The sequence below is a fragment of the Embiotoca jacksoni genome, unplaced genomic scaffold (genome assembly GCF_022577435.1).
Source record: "Embiotoca jacksoni isolate LCO1_2020_lvr unplaced genomic scaffold, fEmbJac1.0.p SCAF_9, whole genome shotgun sequence".
NCBI classification, from domain to species: domain Eukaryota; kingdom Metazoa; phylum Chordata; class Actinopteri; family Embiotocidae; genus Embiotoca; species Embiotoca jacksoni.
The window spans coordinates 14997886-15013112 of record NW_027185447.1 but is presented as its reverse complement, the minus strand read 5'-3'; the positions used below and the strand labels follow the sequence as shown (position 1 = coordinate 15013112).

The 15227-nt window shown below is 42.6% G+C and overlaps 1 protein-coding gene across 8 annotated transcripts in view; it reads right to left on the bottom strand.

Moving 5' to 3' along the window:
• LOC138193468 (membrane-associated guanylate kinase, WW and PDZ domain-containing protein 1-like) overlaps positions 1 to 15227 on the bottom strand; it is a 58218-nt gene that overhangs the window by 3745 nt on the left and 39246 nt on the right. For 7 of the 8 annotated variants that reach the window (XM_069141552.1, XM_069141556.1, XM_069141555.1 and 4 more), the window contains 9 exons: positions 12783 to 13038; positions 10147 to 10238; positions 9094 to 9289; positions 8640 to 8942; positions 5067 to 5270; positions 3805 to 3889; positions 3640 to 3697; positions 1364 to 1507; positions 1092 to 1230 (listed from right to left, as the gene is read on the bottom strand). In XM_069141552.1, the coding sequence (XP_068997653.1) occupies positions 1092 to 1230; positions 1364 to 1507; positions 3640 to 3697; positions 3805 to 3889; positions 5067 to 5270; positions 8640 to 8942; positions 9094 to 9289; positions 10147 to 10238; positions 12783 to 13038 (1477 nt within the window). Of the gene's footprint in view, positions 1 to 312; positions 405 to 1091; positions 1231 to 1363; positions 1508 to 3639; positions 3698 to 3804; positions 3890 to 5066; positions 5271 to 8639; positions 8943 to 9093; positions 9290 to 10146; positions 10239 to 12782; positions 13039 to 15227 lie in introns of all 8 variants that reach the window. The other variant, XM_069141560.1, reaches the window with a different exon arrangement.

Below are 15227 nucleotides of genomic sequence, written 5' to 3'. Positions count from 1 at the left end.
AAAAAAAACCCACTTGTTTAGCTGAAGGTCTGCCAAATTAAGACAGGTTGCTATGGCAGCGGCGTGTGATGAGCAGTAGCATTAAATTAGTCCCATAAAAAGAAAATATTTGGTCCCAGGCTGGCAGAGGGGGGAGGGGGTTCGTACGTTCAGGCATGACAAGACATGAAGCATGTACACAATGTAAACACATCCACGCGCACGCACACAAAGTGGGATGCAGGTAGGGATGAGCTGGAAGGAAGGGTGAATACGATCGAAAGGAAAAAGATGACCAGGAGAGTGGATCGGGACAGACTTTTGGCTACAAACCGTTGTCTGATTTTGGCCCATTAGGTAGAAACAGGGCTCTCCCATCTTGTCATTCCTCATTGTACCAACAGCGAGATGAGGAGCCATCATCGCTGGAGAGAGGAGGAAGAGCCCAGCGACAAGAGACAATCAGAGAGAAAGAAGGAGGAGTAGAGAGGAGAAAAGAAATAAAACAGACAAGAGGCTGTTTTACAGTGCATCTTAATAGAGAGAAGAAGGGATTTGTTGTGAAAGACAAGAAAATATTACACTTTACGCGGCATTGAAAAGTAATCAGAGAGGGGGAAAAGTGCCTGAAAATTAAACTCCAGATAAACCAGGAAATAATGCTGACAAATACAACAATATGACTTAAACTGTGAGAGGAATAATCCATCAGCAGAGGACACAGCTCTTGGGAGGGAGGTATTACTGCAGCTATAGAGCATCTGGGCCACAGATCCATCGAGTATAAATCACTTAGCACGATTTTGTGTCGAGCATCCCTTCATTGATCAATAATATTTGACAGCTCAATCTTGTGCTGAAACATCACAGGCTGTTTATTAAGCAGAATCAGAGAGTGTCTTTATGTTAATTGTTTATCATACACAGCAACATTCAATGTAAATCAATTAAAAAAAAAAAGAAAAAAAAGAAGCGATTACGTCCCTGTGGTGCTATAAAATGAAAAGAAACTTTATTCTAGCACAGCAGCAACAATCAAAGAGGTTTCAAAGCTGGCATAAGCAGTGTTAATTGTAGGAACAATAGTAAAACATTGCAACATGTTTGCCTACCATATTCGGGTACAGATCCGTCGCCCCGTTTGAGAACGAGCCGGGCCCTCCGACCGCCATTCTTGATCAGTTCAATGGCACGTGAATGCTTCATGGTCTTTGTGCTCTCACCATTAATCTCCAGGATCTCATCTCCCACCTAAAACAGAGAGGCAGTGTTACTGTGACAGCTGGCTAATTGTAGTGTTTCATCAATAGAGTGAAAAGAGGACATTGAGTTTGCCAAACTGTACATCGAAGAAAGTCAGGAATAGAACTTCTTAGTTTCATACCCTCATCTTTCCATTTCTGACAGCAGCTCCGTCCTCAGCTAATCTCAACACATATAGGTCCATGTTGTACTCTCGTCCTCCTCTCAAACTGAAGCCAAAGCCTTTACTGTCCCGCTCGAGGTCTACAGAGTAGAAGTCTTTATCCTATGAGACAGACATGGAGACATAAAGAGAAAATCAGAGAAGAGTGACTAATCCATAGTGCACGGAGGAGTCGAAAGGTGAGTCTAAACTTCAGGACTAATCAAGCCGTGTCCCACAAAAACTCACAAAATGTCAATGGCAGTGCAATATCCTAGATGCATGAATAATTAATGCTGCATGGGCCTGTGAGCGGGGTACAGATCACTAAGCAAGGGCACCACAAGGGCTGGACCCAAAACTTACTCCACTCATCAAAAGTTTTCTCTCCCAACAAAAAGAGTTGTCTCCCCCAAAATAAATGTGTCTGGTATTTACAGCTCCAAAGCTTTGTTCTTAATCCTAGTAGATTATTCACTCATTTCAATGTCATGGTTTAACAAATACTATAGAAATTTTACTGAGGAGCCCAAAAAAAAAAAAAAAAAAAAATATATATATATATATATACATATATCATAGTATGCATTTAGTACATCTGAGACATATAAAGAAGGAATTGTAAATTCTGGAGACAATATAGTGATTTGTGTGGGGAATATCAAGGGCTGGGTGACATCTGTTGATTTTGAAATAATATTGTAGGGATACTACTGGTGCCTCTGTAAAATATTTAGAGATTTTTAATAAATAATAATGAATAGACTTAGACTAATGGGAAATTTAGTCGTCACAGCAGCATAGAGACACAAAAAGGTGCACACAAAATTTTAAAAAAAAAATTACAAATACGTATACATAAAATAAGATAGATCAAAAATAATTATTTTAGAAAAAAAATAAGAGCAATAAATAAATACACACACACACACAGACTATATACACAAATAAAACAAATACAGCTTGGGATGAATGGAATGTTGATATACTGACTAAGTGGGTACAAATGAAGGCAGTTTTGTGTCTTTTCTTATGCAAGCATAAGAAATTGTTTTAAGAATAAATTTCTCGTACAAAAATCTAAATTGTAAGAACATCTAGGGTAATGGAGGAGACGAGACTTTCTATTGATCGGTTTGACTGGGATCCATAGCATGACGATCCCTGAAGCGGCATATACGTAGTGATACGCTGCTAGTATTGCAGCTAATAAAACAGCTAGAACAGTTTGTAAGTAAAGAAAATTACATCACCTTACTGTAATGCAGGAAAAGAAAACACTAATACCATATTTTTCTAAAATCTAAGACGATATGTAGCCCCCTTACGATTTCAATATAATATCAATATATGGCCCAGTCCTAAGGATATCTAAATTTAATAGAAAAATAGAGATGCATTGGGATATAAGGAATACAGGAATACGAATTTAAATCTCAAGAGCAAGTCCAGGCACTGTACACTATATGTGTAAACATAATCTTTATACCCAGTTTGAAACGGACCCTTGTCATTATGTTGGACTGCTGTTCAACATGCAGTCTAACAAACCTGAGGTCTAACAAATATGTGCATTGCATTTCCTTCCTCAAAAAACATTTACAAAACCGCAAAGTAGTTTACATCCACGTTTACGAGGGTTAATTGGATCAGGCAGAGGTACGTGTGCGGTCAACAGTAGGCTGCTGTGATTGGTTGTTTCACTCTCAATCAACTAGTTCCTAACCTGAATCCTAACCTTAACCCTCCTACATTGTAGCAATCAATCACAGGCAGAATGTCCCTCCCGCTGATCCAATCTAGCACCAGTCATTTACTAGCTTGCATTCTGCTTCTGCTTTGCCTTTGCTGGCGTATTGTATTGGTCTGTTGCTGCCACCTGTTGACCAGTTAAATAGCTACCATTAGCAGCATTTAGTATTGTGTTATACCCATGTGCATGTGTACAGGATAAAAAAAAAAAAAAAAAAAAAAAAGGGGGGGCCTATTCATACTGTAAAAATAAGCTCTGAAGCACGACTAGTGGTTAAAAACTCCTCAGGGATTGTCATCTACTCGTTTGGTCGATATAAATATCTGACTGTCTGAAAATGTGCATCATTATTTGGCAATCAGATAAAAACACTTTATAGAGTAACGATCTGTAGCTTTCCTGTTTGTTGCTATAGCAATGTCTCATGGTATGTGACTGATAGTTGGTATTTACATCAAACCCAGATAATCATTGACTATGGAGTGAAAACATCCAGTCTTACCAGTGATTGAGTTTGTGTGGGGGGAGGTGGAGGAGCTCCTTTTGACTTTGAACTATTCCTTTAAAAACAAAAAGGAACTCATTGGAATACAAATTGGGAATCTACAATATACATTGTGCTGTATATATGCATGCCCAGTTGAAAAACTGAAGCGTCATCACCTACCGGGACTCTGAGGATTGAGGTGTGTGTGTGGTGGTGATGGTTGCTATCTTCTCAGCATTGGTCAGCAGAGAAGCATTGGAAGATTCTGAAAAGAGACAAGAAAAAAAAAAGTATTTAAAAAAAAAAAAAAAAAAAACTCTAACAAAGTGAATTCTTTTGTTAAATACATTTGCCTCTAGCTGTGTTTTCAAAAGACACTCTGGAGAACAAAATGTTACTGTCCAGACAAGTCCCCTCAACCACCCACGGGTGCTTCTATTCAACCTGATGCTAACTGCCTGTGATGTTGTCATTTGCCATTTGCTCATGGACAACACTGAGTGAAAGAAAAACAGCAGTAAATAAAAAAATCAACAAAATCATTACACGCATCCTTTTGTTTCATCTGTTATTCCAGGAGGGAATAAACAAGGACAACTGTCTTTTCTTGCCTTCCTTTAATTCCCTCTCATCACCAGGGAGACCACAGCGGAGCATATTAGTTTCCAGAGACACTGGGAGGAGTACAGATCTGTGGTTAGCTAGAACATCAGCCTGACTCATTCGTCTCTGGCTGCTTATTTACTCTTCACTCATTACTTAAAAGAAATATGACTTCCTCACGGCCACCTCTGTCTCTCCGAGGTGAACAGTTTGCCGAAGCCACACTTTCTGAGCAAACTTTACATTCTCCAAGCTCCAGCTCGTGAGTTGGTGAACATGTGTGTGGGGGATTCCCCCCCCCACCCCCGACCTTTCTCCCCTCCAATCTTAATTAAGCTTCATTTCATGTCTCCATGGAGGGCCTTGTGGCACAGCTCTGCTCAGTGTCTTTATTGGCTGACCAGTGGCTCTGTCCGTAACAAGCACTTGACGTATTTTGTCCAAAACATGGAGGTTGGGGTCACAAACTGCTCATGTGCTGAAATAATATGCTGTTCTATTTCCTTTTCTAGGCTAAACTGAAGAGATTAACACCAACAGGAAGCACTTGATTAAATGCGAGCAGTGTTTTTAATCCTTTCTTATAACATATCCAGCAGATAAATCCTACAGAAAGCAGAGAGAGGTGGTGAACTGTGGTAGTGCTACAGTAGTTCCAGGGGAGTAACTTCACCTCCATCCTACTCAAGTGACTCACTTTCTGAGACAAGGGTTTACACCCTGATGAAAAGTGCTTTTGCCTGTGAAGATGCCCTTCACTTCCCACTACATCCATGAATAAGTCACAATCGGGCTGCATTATGAAACAGCCGTGTGAGGCTGGAAGCCAAGAGCCTTACCATCACCCGGTATGATCCTGAGCGAGACTGTGTTCCCGGCCTCCTTGATCAGGTTCACGATGTCCGAGTGGGACTTGTTGGTGATGGAGCAGCCGTTGACAGCCAGTATTCGGTCCCCGACTTTCAACTTCCCGCAGCGGTCCGCTGGGCTGCCCTCGATGATGCGTCCTATTTTGTGGGGCATGGCCACACAAGCATTTCCAGCTTTTGTATTACCATACATACATGTTTGTTTGTTTGTTTGCATTTGTAGTTTGAGTGTTAGAAACAGTGTGTGGCGATTATTTTTGTTTGATTGTTTTGATGTTATATTGATTTGTATTTTATAAAACAAACAAAAACAAAAAATGGAAAAAGAGAAGAAACAGGGAGAAAGAGAAAGAAGAAATTGGATTAATTATCCAAATCGTCATATCCCAATTCCCCCATAGAAAGTCAATAGGTTGTCTGCAGGTTGCTTGTATAAAATACTATTTGCCCTGTTAAGGAGGAGAACATCATGATAATGTCAAACACACAATTCATGAGCGCTTTGGGAAAATGCAAATGATGTCCTGTGCTCCCATGGTCTAACGTGTTGATCAATGAGCTGTGACGCATGTGAATCACTGGTCAGAGCAAACGCCTGCCTGCCTGCCTGCCTGCCCTGAATCAATGAGCCAACAGTCGTTGTTAGATGTTCAAGTAATTGAGCCATGGGATCTTGACATGGTCAGAGAATGATACAAATTCTCCAGCCTGTAGCTTATATATGACACTAAAAATGTAGTCGATGCAAATACCACAAGAAATAGAAGGAGCACCGGAGTGACAGAGTTCAATACTGCACATCTCGTTTACATTGAAGCTCTGAACAGACACTGGGGATCTCCACCGCTCCTCACCCTCTCTCCCTTTATCTCTGCTCCTCCCCAAACTACCCCTTCCATCCAGTATTTTTTTTTTGCAGCACCCGTATTTATTACATCACCTTCTTTCACAGTTACCCTTCCTCTGTCTTGATTGAAAAATGCACTCGTATCCTGTCACTCTATCTAAATAATGAGATATGGGACATTACAGGGTGTGGCAAGGATTTAATACCCAATCTGCTAAGAACAACACCAAGCCCAGGTCACGGGGGGGAGGGAGGGAGTGGGGGATGGGCCCTGCTGGGCGGGAGCAAAATGCTTTATAGGTCCCTGATGTATCGGAGATTGAATCAACTGAAACCGCTTTGTTTTTCCCAGGACTGAAAGCATTCAGAAGAATTCGCAGAGCAATGTCATGCCATGTTTTTTTTTGTTTTGTTGGTAAAACACATTCCTCTGTCAGATTTCAGCTTGTGTCGAATCCATTAGAAGAGTGAGCGTGGGATACTATAGCGTGATCCCAGACCCGTGCATGAAAGCACAGAGTCCATTCATCTGGTCCTCCCAAGAGGAATAGTGATGGAGCTGAGAAGGCGAGGCAGCAGCAAAAACAGCAGCCTCAAAAGGTTAGAAGACTTTTCGACCAGGTTGTTGACGAGCGCTGTCGCAGGTGTCATTATAAATAACACATTAATTCTTGCATTGCATTTCACGGAGCAACACCATTAGCCCATGGGATCAATGAAACTTTCCCTGGGCGGTCAGCATGGCTAACGCATCATCCATTCTTGTGTTTCGCCTATGACACGCCACAGTACATCATCATAATGGCAAACTACACGAGGGACCTTGGAATGACATTCTCGTTGGAAATTCATCACTCAGAGGTTAATACCAAATTTGTTCAAGGACGACGTTAACAATTCCTCATCAATGCCTGAGCAACTTTAATACACGCCACTCTGCTGTTTTACTGTGATACATAAACAATGTAGACGGCTATGGACTGCGCTGAGTAGACTTCAATTACATGCAAAATGAATCGGCAAGGGCCGCTGCAAGGCATGAATCTGTGATGATGGTGTTTGTGATAAAGCTGCAGCCAGCCCCGTCCTGAGGGAGGGAGCTCTGCACATGACGAGTTTCTTTATCCTTAAGCTCATGATAGTTCGTCTGTGACCTCAGTCCGTGGCACTAAGCACATTCCTGTCAAACGCCTTTCCCCTGCTATTCATAAGTGGAGAAAACTCAATGACGAGTAAAAACATTGTAATTCTTCCAGGAGATGGCATCAATCATTTAACTCTGGTGCTGTCATACTTTCTGTGGATGTATCTTTGCTGGAGTTCTGCACTAGAGAAGGAGGCGGTTTCAAGTAACAACTTTTCAACAACAAAACAGCAACAACAAACAAAACTCCTGTGGATAGGAGCAGAACTTAAAAAGCCTGAAAAGTTTTGAAATGATCTCAATATTTTGTGAATTAAATTTTCTCTAGTTTGCAATATGCAGTGATGGCACATAATGTTTTTTTTTTTTAATCTGATTGCAGGCTGTCAGTGTACACTATACACCTATAAACTACAATGGGATTATTTAGACTGTGGATCATAGAGAGGAAGCTGTTTCGAGAATTTAAAAGAAATTTCAACTATTTATTCTCATAATTGGAAAATGTCAACGATAGTAATGTCTGTAAGTAGACATCAGTGTGTCTTTGTGTGTGTTTGTGTAGTACATGTGAAAATGTGATATGATCATTTATAATTTCAAGCCATATTGTCCCTAATGAAAGTCCCGACAGAATTTCTGCTGTTGTGCTTTAAGTTTGAAGGCGTTTCCTATGATGCAGCTCCGGTGCAGGAGTTGTTTGTTGCCACCATTGTCATGACGGTAATGACTAAAACCGACATTCTCACGCAAGTTAGCTCTCATTCAGATAAGTTTCAAGAATCTAACTTTCACCGTATGAAATAAAAAGGCAGACTTGAGAAGTTTTGCCAGTTTAAACTTATTTTAAGAGCATAAATGTCAGTAGTTTAAGATAAGTCTGCCTTTTTGATTGCGTTTTCAGCCTGGGTTTTACTTTAGTGACCTTTTTGTTGTTGTTTAATTAATGCTTTGTCGGCATTAAGTATTACTGCACTATTATTTATTAAATACATTTTAGTGACTCAATTCAAAAACTTGGGTTGTGAAAATGTTAGTCTCGAGGCTACCACTTAGGAACCACTGTTCAATACTTTCTTTATGTGGTATCATAATTAAAACAGGGCAAAATTCTTCAGCTCTAAAAAGGTCTTAAATTTCACTTGTTGAACACTGCAGAATGCCCATCAAATAGGGAAATAGTTTAAAATTGCTGTCAGGAAAGTATTATCAACAGCGACATGTAGTGACCTTGGAAGAATGTTGTTTTGAGTGCAAAATATGACTTAGTTCAAAAGTTATCTGTGCATGCTGCTCACAGCCAGAAAGTAAATTCATCTCAGGGAAAGATAAAGATGATCTTCAGAAAAGCTCTTTGCACGTAACATGCACCAATTCAAACAACAAATGCCCAAACAATCAAACTGTTGAGTCAGATTAAAGTCTGAATTGAACCATGTTATCCTCTGACATCAGACAGTCAGCTCGTAGTAAACAAAATAAATTCTCGTGTCAAACTGAATTGAAGTCCATGTCAATCTCAGCTGGCCCCAGCTCAGCCTGCCTCACTTACCGAAGGTGGTGCCGGCGTCAGGCCTGGAAACAGACGATACAATGACGAAACCGAATCCCTCGTTCTCTCCTCGCTGGATCTCCACGTCGTACGGCTGCAGGGAGGCAGGCACCACCGCACTTCCACTGCCACCTCCGCCGCCACTGCCTATGCCGCTGGTAGATCCGCTGCCGGAGCTGACGGTGTTGAGCGAGTTCTGGCTTCCTTGCGGAGTCCGCTTGCCCTCCGTCAGACTGGGCGCCTGGGTGCTGCTGTGGTGGGAGGAGGCCGGCGACGGGGGAACATCACCTTCTCCTTTTGACACTGGAGAAGAGGAGGATGAGAATAGACGGGTTAGACTATGGACGTCTTCACAGGTCAGCCCATGCGGAGTGCGATTCCGGTTACATAGCATGCACGCGACCGTGCGTGACACACAGACGAACAAGCACGCTTTATGTAAAACTCCCATCACCTCCGTATCCGGTGCTCTTGCGTCTGACAGTGAGGTTGACGTGGCCCTGTTTGGCGGCCTGCTGCATCAGCTGCACCACCAGCTGGTGAGACTTGCCCACTACTGCAGTGCCGTCCACGCAGATGAGCTCATCACCCGACCGCAGGCGCCCATCCTCATCTGCTGCCCCATACTTCACTATGTGACCTATGTAGATCTGCAAACGGCAAGCACGCACAAAGCACGAAGTAATGCAATTTGTTGTAACGTATTTTTGTCTATATAAAGAAAGACATGACTACAGTAGGTGTGTAATTATGATACTAGGCTAATTAAGAGTCATTAAACGGGAGTAAATAAAACCATCACACAATAGAGAGCGCAGTGACTCAGTGTGACTTATTTTCTCCTGATTTTAATTCAATCTCTTAAACACAGCAGTCTCTCGGAGTCTACTGTTGCATCACTTCAAGGTATCTGCGGCTGACATAGGAGAAAACCAAGAAGGCCAACACAGCCCACTGGGGCCGCGGAGAAGCTCGTGTGCTTTAGGCATTGTGTGGGAGTGCACACACAGCTCTGACAGAAGCAGGCGCACAAATACCATGCAGCATCTTTGGCACAAACAAAAAGTACTAACTCCTGTGGGGTAGACCTGACGCCTGCTGCCATTTTATTTCCCTCTCTTCTTCAATATCTGCCTTCCACTCCTCCTTTTGCTCCCTCCTTTAAGGCAAATATATGGCGCACAACCAGAGGGATTGGTGGATAAGGCCTTTGCTTCTCTTAACAAGCTGTCTGTATGATCCTCCAGAGAGCAACAGCTCCAGTTAGAGAGAGAGAGAGGATGATGTGTTAGGACTTTGTGCTTCTCCGGTTTAAAGCCAGACTAAACAGAAAGGCAAAAGGAAAAGAAAAGGCCGAATCAACTAACGAAGCAAAGAGCCTCTCATGAGACAGAGCATTCAGAGATTGTATAGTTGCTGTGTATGAGTGTGTGTACACTTTAATCTTTCAATTCTTTAACTATTACAATATACTGTTGATGAGATTCAGAGGTGAAGGGATACTTACAGGCTCCCCAGGCTCATTTCCTCCCAAGATGCGAAAGCCAAAACCTGTATCCTTCCGCCAAAGGAAAATGTCCTGTTCCTGGGAATCTGGCACTGAAATACACAAGGGAAACAGTAAGAGGACTTCATGGAGATCGACCACCAAACTCATTTAAGATATTCAAGCTCCGCTAGTTTCATTAGAAACTATGAAGTTTCTTGTTGCTCTGATCAACAAGTTCTATCGCCTGTTTCGCCTAATTATCACAAATCCACATCCAGTTGCGTAACCACTGATCAATACAGTGTTTTCTTTCTTTCTAGTAGTGTCAGAATGAGATTAGGCCGGATCAGCAGCTGCTCCTTCCCTCACCTCAGCCCGGCTTCGTTGGCTCCTTGTTATCACATGCAGACCACAAACCAGGCTGCAAAGTCTCATGCTGTGTCCTCGTCATGCTCCCAGACCTGAGATCTAAAATGTACTCAATGCAGATGCCTATTATTAGCCCTCATTTACCACTGAGTCTTACTCGCATGCATCAATTTGTAGCATCCCTTCCCTGTGTACTGCATCTCCTCTGCATTCCATCAAACACACACACACACACACACACACACACACACACACACACACACACACACACACACACACACACACACACACACACACACACACACACACACACACATTTGCATCTCTAGCCATGGACAAAGCAGACTGTGGAGGAGGACACAGGCTATTTGGTGTCAGTCTGTTCAACCCACAGGGCCAGTACGCACAGGAGGCACAGGCCACTTCTTGCACCGCCTGCTGTCGACACGGCTGCCACGCAAGGCCAGTAGTGGACCCATTAGCGCCAGCTCTCCGGTTTTTTCCGATAACTTGCTTGGTGTGTGAATTAAGCAGCTGCTGCTAGACTTGTAATTAACCCTCCGCTAACCTGCATCTTTAGAGTCGTGATCAAAGCTCAGCGTAAACCAGCAGTAAGAGTTACTGATGTCTGCTGCATCGAGCGACAGGTGACACGAAGCAACATTCACCAAAAGCTCACCTTTCAGACACACTGTACTGCCACCGAAACAGGGCTCTTCTAGTCCTCTGGGTGGATGCATGAATGCGCCTTCTCACAAATTCAAGCAGTGTGCACTCGCATGTGGCAGCGTGCACATGAATATATATGAAACTACAGACAGAGAATCTGGGCCTCTTTGTCATTCTTTGTCTCCCTCTTGCTTTCTTGTTTCATTGTGTCTCCTCTCCTCCCCCGCTGAATCAAAAAGGGTCTGCAGCTCCTTCAGGGGCTATCAAACAGATATACCAATCAGCTGCAACTTAAAGCATCCCTCTCTAGGCCCAGTTAATATTTAATCAGCAGCAGTCCTAGATTCCACAGGCAGCCACGATTATTAACCAACGCTGTGATGCACAGCGTGTGCGCACATCTGGCTGGGAACATTCACAAAATGTGTGACAAGTACCCAACACAACAGACCTGCTGTAGACATCACCCCTCTATGATCACAATGCAATCTTTTGCAACACAGAACCTATACAAACCCGTGTGCCTCTTAAATATCACCACTTGGCAAGTAGAGGGGCTTTGAAAGATGTAATTCAGCCAGAACAGGCACGTGAACCCTGTATTTTGAAGGATCTCTGAGACTCTCTCCTCCTCACAGGCTCCTCTATTAGAAACAGATAAGTGGTTTGACACCCTTACAGTGTTTCCCCATGAATAATGCAAGAATGGGCCATGACTGCAAATGATACTGAGGAGTCTTGCAGAGAGTATCCTTTCTTCCTGGTGTTCCAGATTTGGATTTTGGATGCTCTTGATTTCACTTGACTAAATATAGCATGATACAAGCCGTTTGACTGCTAACAATGCCAATAATAGTCACTTTTCTATCTTTAAGGAAAGGTGAAAAGTGCTTTTTCTTTCCAATGGATGATGTGCAGTCAAGTGTGCACACATGTACTTTCAAGTTCTTGTCAGCAGGGAGGGTGGAAATAACAGTGTCTGCAACAGAGCTCATCGGCTCACACTTGTGTGTTTTCAAGGACACTTCTATCTTGGAGGCACCTATTGTCACAAGATCAGTTGTGACTTTGTAAACACACAGTTGTTTAGCAAACACACAAAAAAAAGGCTTTCACTGCCACAAAGATGTGCTCTGTGGTGACCAAACTGAACACTGAACATCAAACTCTTACTTAATTCACAAATGCAGAAATACGATTGCTAATGCACTTTAAGCAAAGCAATTTCCAGGGCGTCTCATCACAACATCAAAAGGGTCTGACAATTCAACCAGTGGATGTTATAGTTTAAAAGTTTCACCCAGCACTTTGCTGTTAAACATAAATTTTGGATTGAGCTCCATTTCTAATTCCAAAATCATGCTGTAAACCTTTTTATATACCACTGAACTGACAGCGATTTAACAAAATTCTGTCATCTTCAGAGTCATAGATTTTCAGTTTTTATCTGGACTATAAGCCATCACGTCTCCTGACAGATGATTTGAAGCCATATTCACCTTTACAGAAGGTACAAAAAAAACCTGTAATATTGCTAGAGGACAAACTTTGCTGACTGTTGAAACTCTAAAGTCAGCAAAGCACCCTAAAATAGAAGTAAAATAAATTCAACTCACGTCGACTCTCGTACATGCTCCTGGACTGCGCCCAGATCTTAAACGGGTCTGGCTTCTTCTGAAGGGTGAGGGTGCCATCTGCAGGGTCCTGAGGGGGCAGGCCTGGCAGAGGCTGGGTGGGGGCAGCAGGGGTGGGAGCCACCGCCTCGCTGGGCATGACCGAGGGTGGGTGGCTGGGGGAATCGGTGTGGGTGCTGCGGTGGCTGCACACACTGTGCTGGGAGCTGTTCTGACTGTCTTTTCTCTCTAACTGGTGCTAGGTGGACAGAAAGAGAGCGAGAAAGGTGTTATGTGTGTAAAAAGGATGGAGGCGGATATAAACATATAAACAGAAGATGTAGATTGAGGGCCGAGAGAGGAGGAAAACATTTAAGAGTGATAAGTGAGTCAGCGAGGCAGAGGACAAAAGATATCAGTGAGGAAAGTGTTGATGAAGGACAAAGAGAAGGAAAAAGCATCCAAGGGCATTCTTTTTAGATATTGCAGTAGAGCATCTTTCAATAAAAACGTAGCAGAAACAACCTGGTTTCCATGGTTGCCAGACAAAGATGGTTTGAAACATGAAGGAATTTTGATGAACAAACATAACGCCTTTTATGAATCCCACGATTCTTTTATTATTGCAGAAGGTCCTCTGCATGGAAAATGAATCAAGGTTGGACTCAACCAAAACAGCAAATTGTAAAATCTCCACTGCAGAGAAGGAAAGTAAATTGTTTAAAATATCTGACTGTTTTAATAATAAATAATGTTTTTACAATGAAATTATTTAATCTTTTGTATCAGGTTTCATTCAGACCAGTTTAGGCTCTGCTTGCAAAAGTTGATGGTAGATTCCTTTGTAACAGCTAAAATAACTTTCCATAATAACTTTTTGGTTTACTCCAAATCCCGTGACAGCGCAGTACAAACTCCACTACAGTGTTTTGACATTTGATATGCCTTCAAATTCTCACATCTGTCACTCAAACTGGATTTACTGAGTCATATTTAACTTGGCACCTGTGCTTCAAGCAACATATCCCCACCAACAAAACCCTTTTTGTTATTTTAATGCAGGACTGTTTTGGTTATGAACACTTGCTTGGACAATATATAGAGTGCAAAGATATTTTATGGCCTTTAAATGTGCAGCTATCCCCCTTATCGTCTTCTATAATCTTTTTATTCTTATTCTGCAACCACAAAATGTACATATTACCACATTATTATTTGCAGATGCACATCACAAAAGACTTTACAGCTCAATAAAAAAACGGGTCTTACTGGGAAAATGTAATTACTGACAGTGAAAAGGGGCAAATTTGACACCGTAATAATTTTTTTATCTGATATGACTAATAAAGCAGTGCATGATGAAGCCATAGCTCCGTCTCAAGTCATCACACTGTATGAGATGAAGGATCAAATTCCAGTAACGCTTTTTAATGAGGACAACAGCCATGTAAAATTGAATTCTCATTTGATCACTGGAGACTTGCCTAATGAGTTGAGACAGCGCAGTCTCTCTTGCATACGGGAGTTTACTGTGAGCATCTATTTAGACTCTGAACTGGAGGCAAAATAGTTGTTCTGGCCTGACACAAAATCGCATGCAGCGTGACATTTCACTGACACAACACAGAGGGGGGAAAACTGGCTTTTCCTCTGGAAAGCTAATCCAGAGTGACAGTCAGGCAGGGCCACCATTGGTCCCACTCGACCCCCTTACAACACCCACCCTTCCTCCATCCGCCATGCCATGTGACCTGAATAGGTAACACCCACAGTTCTGACGGATACCATTTCAAACTAATCCTAATCCTAATATCCAGACAGCTGAGGGGAGGGCTTTTAATGTCGATCAAGAGACACGGGACAAAGTTCTCCTCCTCTCAAGTGGTGGGAATTGAACCTGTCACTGACCTTGGATGAGCCTGTCCGAAGGAAACATTTTTCTGCTGTAACTCGGTGGCTTTCCAGTGGTGAAGTCGGGTGACAGTAATTTAAAGCTGCACCTGCATCTCTTCTGAGCCTGTATTGATTTTTTTTTATCAGGTTGAGATGAGTCGTAAAAATGAGGAGGTGTTTGCTCTTTAAACTCCTGAATAACTACACTGTCCCCTCAGAGACACTCGCGCTGCTCACAGAACTCTTATTTCTGGTGCTTTCTCCCCTCTTTTCTCTCTTATCAATCACAACTACGAATCACATTGCAATCTGTTGCTATCGTTCCCTCAGCACCCCCAACCTCCCCCACTTTCTTGCTTCCAGCTCACTCTGGCATCATTGCCCCCTTCTCCCTATCTGTTAGCCTCAGTGCTCCCTCTGTGTCTGTGGGCCATCATAGTGATTCACTGCTGTGGGACAAACCATTTCCACGCTGGTCCTCCCCTCCCTCATCCTCATCCCTTTTTCCTATCCTTACTTCATGCCTCTTTCTCCCATCTCCCCTCAGCTGTGGCT